Raw genomic sequence first — 6,322 nt, 5'->3', positions numbered from 1 at the left:
TTCGGGTGTCACATAATTCTATCAAAAATGAAATATCCTAATTCCTTATGGTATCTTGATACGTACTTGATTCTAAGCATTAAGTAGCCTCTAAAGGTTTGTTATCTCAAATTATTGCAAAAATTATTAAATACTAATCATCATAAGTGTAAGCCAATCGGGACGCGTTGATAGCCCTTATAATTAATATAAAGATAGGTGTTTCGAAGTTCAAATCCGGGTGTCACATAATTCTAAAAAAAATGAAATATCCTAATCACTTATGATCTCTTTATTCATACGTGACTCTAGGCACTAAGTAGCCACTAAAGCTTTGTTATCTCGAATTCTAGCAAAAATTATTAAGTACTAATCATCATATGTGTAAGCCAATGGGGGCGCTTTGATAATCCTTATGATTAATACAAAGACAAGTGTGAAATTAATGAATAATTTAAATTTGCTATATTTTGGTAGGGAGAATAAATGTGACACCCCCATACTCCAAGTGCCTTACCAGCACCACTCAGGTATAGAAACGTCACCATCTCGGTTACCCGAGGCAATGATAATCATAAGACAATAAAGAAACGTACTTTAAAAGTAAATATAATTTAAGTGATTACATGTCTCAAACCAAAACTGTTAAAAGAAATACAACCAATCCAAAACTGTCTACTAATAAAACTGAACAACTAAAAGACATCGTCTGAGACAACGGAAGACTCTTCTAACTGCAAGTGATGACTCATCCCAGCTAGCCCATATGCATCATATCAAACCTGCTCAATAACTGCTCACCATCCCCGAATGGATCACCACAGTTTTTAAAACATTAAACGGGGTCAGTACTACTTACACAATCAAAGCCACACTGAAACAATCATACAAACAGCTCACACACAAACCCAGTCTCCATCTCCAATCACCTCATCACTGACTACACACTAAAGTGTGTAGCCCTGCCAGAGTACCCATCGCAACAGATACTCCTCGCCGCCAGTGGGGGAACGCAGCCGTTCCCACCTAAGCCTCGTTCATCTCCATTGAGCGATAAACCCATGTTCATTAATGTGCACATCCCTTCTGTGGCGGGTTCCACAGAAGGCGAATCAAGGGCGTGAAGCCACTCCCGCAAGTGACTCCACTCAGCCAGGGACGCACCCCGAAGATCACGAGACGATTATATACAACAACAATCAACAGTATAAGCCAACAACCGTCAAGATCACCAACTATGTAATTAATCAACAACTACAGCACAATCACCACACACATCATGTAACTAATACTGAGTAGGGAAACCCTACCTGGAATGCAATCACAGAATCAGACGATCTAGTAGTTGTCTTAAAACCTCTCTTCTACGAACTCTCTTCCTATACATACATTCATACAATTACTACCTTAACCATACAATCATAAAAACCCCCAAATCCCCAAATTAGGGTTTAACCAATATTAACCAATTGCTATAAAAAGGATATGTAGAATTTACCCATGACGCACGGATCACAACGGTACAAAGAACAAAGGAAACCGACACCTCTAACTCCAGGATTTGCTAACAATGCGAATGAATCGATCAACGTAACTTGCAATCTCTCCTTTTTGTATTTTTAGGTTTGTAAAAGAGTTTAGGAAAAAGATGACGGAGTATTATATATTAATCCACATTATTAACAAACCCGTCGCAAATCACCCGATATCCGACTTACTCGATCGAGTAAGTCACGTACTCGATCGAGTGCCATTTACTCGATCGAGTGCCAAAGCTGCTCGATTGAGTACCATACAGGCAGACTACTGTTTCGTATACCAAACATACTTACTCGACAGAGTAAGCCCCACTCGATAGAGTACCTAAAGACTCGTAAAACCGTATTATTACAGTCTTCCCTCCTTAAAAAGAACTTCGTCCCCGAAGTTCAAACCACAACAAAACAAAACACACTAACACTTTCCCGACACAATGATAACACTTTATTTTACGTTTTTTTACCCATATTCTATTTCTTATTTAGTCTATTTAATAACTCGAGTTACCTTAATTCACTCATTTTAGTCTTATATAATACATTAGCCGATTAGTTTTAAATAATGAAATTATATTTTTTTTTGGATGTGGTACTGCTTTCGTCTTTTTATTTTACAGGTACCAAGTTCAAACAAGAAAACTAGTCAAGACGCAGCAAAGAAAGACGAAAAGAAATTGAGTCCATCAATTTCCATGGTCCTTTGTTCATTTTGATTTCTCGCAAAATAGCAAGGCCTTGGATTCATAAGTGGGCTTGGTCACTTGGTCTTATCTTTATTGGATTAAACTCCAATCCCAATAGGAGTGTTGGAGTTTTTTCAGAACAAAAAGGAGAAGAGCTCTTCACTTGCTCGGGGTCCCACGGGGGAGGCAGAGAAAGAACACAAATTCTTATTTGTGAAGGAGATATTCGTCGCAAGCTTGCGACGGGTCAAATACATACCATTTAAATGAATGTGGTACCCGTTTGCATTGAACCCTGCGCTGACAGCACATCAAAAGGGGGCGGCTTCACTGTTTGGCGACGCATGACTTATGTACTGCAAAGGATTATTTTATTGCCAATTGTACTTTGTTTATCATATTTAATTCCAATAATTTTCAATAAGTGTATTTTGCATTTAATGCGTCTAAGATCTTTGCCCCCCCATGCACAACCCTACTTCCATTTCACCATGATTTTGCACAACAATTTCCTTCCATTCTCATAATTCTGAACTTCTTTCCACATTTTCCTTTTACTCTCTATAATTTACAACTAAATTGGCGTAAAAATTGCAGTTCATTATTCTCATTATTCGAAAAACATGGCGTAAAAATTGCACTTTATTATTCTCGTAGTTTGAAAAAAATGGAGGATCTTCAACAAACCTACCCAGAAATGTTAGTTGATGGTGCCCTAATCGTTCCAACAACAATGGAAAGTGCAGATAATAATCATGGTGGGATAATTCATCAGCCTTCAACAGAAAACACGACGAGTAGAGCTATGCCTTTTTTACGCCATTTTTTTGTTCAGAAGGTAGGGCAAATTATTGTTATTATTAATGTTACTATAATACATCTTAACATCAAGGAAATAACAAGTTTATATTGAATTATATTGATGTGTTTGTGACATTTGTATTGCATTATATTGATGTGCAAAGTCTAATTGAGTATAAAGTTTGATTTTTGTTAAGCTTTACCATCATGAACTGTAATATTAGTTTATAGTTTTGATGTGTACCATATATGTTTGATTTTACTGTAATATAATGGATGTTTACATTTATCGTTTTTTGTCTGTACTGTTGGTCCAAATGTCAGCCTGTTAATTTATTAATTTGAATATTATTTGTAGGTTTTCAGTGCAGCATATGTGTGATTATAACGGATGTTTAAATATAATACGGATGTTTAAATTTAATGGTTGTTTACATTTTCTTTGTTAATGGCTTTACTGTTAGTCCTAATGTCACCCTGTCAACAATAATGCATATTGTTATTTATCTGTTTAATGTATGCATTTTCCTACATAATGTCTCCCTGTCAACTCCATTGGGCCAGCTTACTTGGAAACAAAGTTTGCACGTCAAACAAATGTGTCTAATTTTCGTCCTTATGTAACCCTGTAACTAGAGTAGAGATAAATATGTAAATGCAGATGTTGTTATTTATGTTATAAATGTTTACACTTTCTTGCCTAATGTGACCCTGTAAACCTATGCAGGTACAGATTATTCAAAATCCTATTGGGAATGAAAGCAGAGAAATGAGAATTAATTTATGAGATGTTCAGGAAACACTCACAGGCCATTGGTTTCAGCATTAGGAAAACAACTTCTCGTAGAGCGAACGGGCCTGGCACACCCGAAGTCGAGAGATACTTTGTATGTTCATGTGCCGGAGTGCATGGAAATGGTAATAGGCGAGTAATAACGGCAATCCTTTGAGGAATCTGCAGTCACACGTTGCCAATTCAAAACCGGTTTAAGGACACAAGTAAACGAGGACGGGCAGTGGGAGGTAATGCAACATTTCACAGAACACAACCATGACCTGACTCCCACTCAATGGCAACAACACCACCGCTCGGAGAGGAGAATAACTGATGCTGAGGCAGAGGCTATAAGGGCCTTGACTGAAGCCTTTGTAGCCCCCTCGGTTCAATACAAAGTGGCAGCTGCTGTAGCAGGGGGCGATGTATTCGTCGGACACACCAAGAGGGATCACATCAACTTTGTTCATAGGCTGAAGATTAAAACGATCGAGGGCGGTGACGCAGCCACGCTAATTAATCTTCTCACTCAAAGACAAGCTGAGGATCCGGGGTTTTTCTTCCGAGTCCAATTCAACAAAGAAGGGAGACTCCATCACCTTTTCTGGTGTGACTCGATGATGAGGGAGGACTACCAATTGTATCATGACGTTGTCATATTTGACACAACGTATCGCACAAACAGGTACAATCTGATTTGTGGCACATTTGTCGGTATAAATAACCACTGGTCCAATGTCATGTTTGGGTGTGCTTTCCTATCCGACGAGCAAGAAGAATCATTGCAATGGTTGTTCAATGTGTTTAATGAAGCTATGGGTGAGGATGTTCGTCATGTCTCCATTTTCACTGACCAAGACAAAGCAATGACAAATGCAGTTGAAGCGGTATATTCTATGTCTTACTGTTAAGTTTCGCATGTTGAGTTATCCCACCATTATGTGACCACTTAACTTTGCATATCATTAATCCCAAATATGATAACAAATTATACTAGTGGAAACGTTGAGGTCACAACTGAAGAAATCATTATATTAAGATTTTATGTTATTAGATCAATAACATATGTCACCATATTTTACTAATTCAAATGGGAATTCAAATGACAACAATTTTCCAAACTTTGTCAACAAATTTTAGTAATCAACCTTTTGAGTTAAATTAAAGATGTCACCATATGAAGCACTTATGTAATCACATGGAAATAAAAATATAGCTATAAACATATGACCTCTATACGCTAACATTGTCTTCTATCCTTAGCAGATATACCCAGAAGCAGGCACAGACTATGTCTAGTTAATTGTTCAATATGTAACCACTTAACCTACGTTTACAATTGTCCAAAAGTTGACAACATATTTTAATAATCAGCTCTTTGACTTAAGTTGAAGATGTCACCATATAAAGCACTTATGTAATCACATTTAATGGCAACATTATTCGCAGATATATAATCATATTATACTGATGAACTTGTGTGTTAATTATTAAGATGTCACCATATGAATCTGTTAAGTACTGACTTCAATTGAATATTTCAAACATAAACATATGACTTCTAAATGCTAACATTTGTCTTCTGTCTCCATACAGATATACCCAGAAAGCAGGCATAGGCTATGCCAATGGCATATCCAACAGAACGCCATCTCACACTTTGGACATTTAAAGCATGATAGGACATTCCAGAATTTGTTCAACAAATGTCTTAATGGTTGTTTTAACAAAAAAGAAATTTGAAGCGACATGGCAAAGAATGACGACAGATTATGGTGTTGAAAACCACCCGTGGTTCAATAGATTGTATAGTTTACGAATCAAATGGTGTACTGCATTGAATAATCAATATTTCTCAGCGGGTATCCTTTAATTTGTTCCCAAATGAGTGAGAGTACAAATCATGCTATGGGGTTCCAAGCTTCAAAAATAACATCAGTCACTGAATTCTTTGGAATATTTGAGACGACCGTGAAGAGGTGGAGAGGAGAAGAGGAGCGGAAAGAATTCAACTCTATAAGAGTGTGTCCTACATCCGCGTTCCCCCTTGTAGACCTTCTACAACATGCATCGCAGATATACACTATGGAGCTGTTCCGTGTGTTTGAGAAGGAGTTTGGACTTGTAATGGGCACCCGGGCAGCACTTATCACCCATGAATATACCACCTTAATCTATAGTGTCGACACGGTTGGCAACGAGGGTTCTTCCGATCATGTTACTTATGATTACGGGAACAACTTGTGTGCTTGCACTTGTAGGAAGTACCAAGTAATGGGCATCATATGTTACCACATCATACGGGTCCTGCACATGTATTCTGTTCCAGAGATCCCAGTTAGTTGCATACACAGTAGGTGGACGAAATTTGCAAAAACGGAGGTCTGGAAACGTTTACTACCTTCTGATATGCGCCAAAGTGCCGCAAATGAGGCCATTAATTGGCGACGTTCAACACTCACCAATGTCCACAATCTCATAACAAAGAGCCAGAAGGTAATGGAGGCAAGGGTAATTGTAGAGAAGTTCTTTGAGGCGGCAAATGC

General features: G+C 37.9%; 1 protein-coding gene across 1 annotated transcript; it reads left to right on the top strand.

Annotated features, from left to right (window-relative positions):
• The first annotated feature begins 4,027 nt into the window (after positions 1–4,027).
• LOC141588728 (protein FAR1-RELATED SEQUENCE 5-like) lies at positions 4,028–5,519 on the top strand. The gene is made up of 2 exons (XM_074410154.1): positions 4,028–4,663; positions 5,373–5,519. Exons 1-2 carry the CDS (start codon positions 4,028–4,030, stop codon positions 5,517–5,519), a joined length of 783 nt encoding a protein of 260 aa, XP_074266255.1.
• Positions 5,520–6,322: the final 803 nt, after the last annotated feature.

This window comes from Silene latifolia, chromosome 6 (assembly GCF_048544455.1).
Source record: "Silene latifolia isolate original U9 population chromosome 6, ASM4854445v1, whole genome shotgun sequence".
NCBI lineage: Eukaryota > Viridiplantae > Streptophyta > Magnoliopsida > Caryophyllales > Caryophyllaceae > Silene > Silene latifolia.
The sequence above is the reverse complement of the archived record's forward strand: the minus strand, read 5'-3'. Positions and strand labels throughout refer to the sequence as shown.

What these genes read in the sequence shown, in the direction of transcription:
- LOC141588728 (XM_074410154.1), top strand. Translation starts at nt 4,028, where the DNA reads ATGCAACATTTCACAGAACACAACCATGACCTGACTCCCACTCAATGG. An exon ending in TGACAAATGCAGTTGAAGCG is followed by an intron (nt 4,664 to 5,372) that starts GTATATTCTATG and finishes GTCTCCATACAG; the next exon opens with ATATACCCAGAAAGCAGGCA.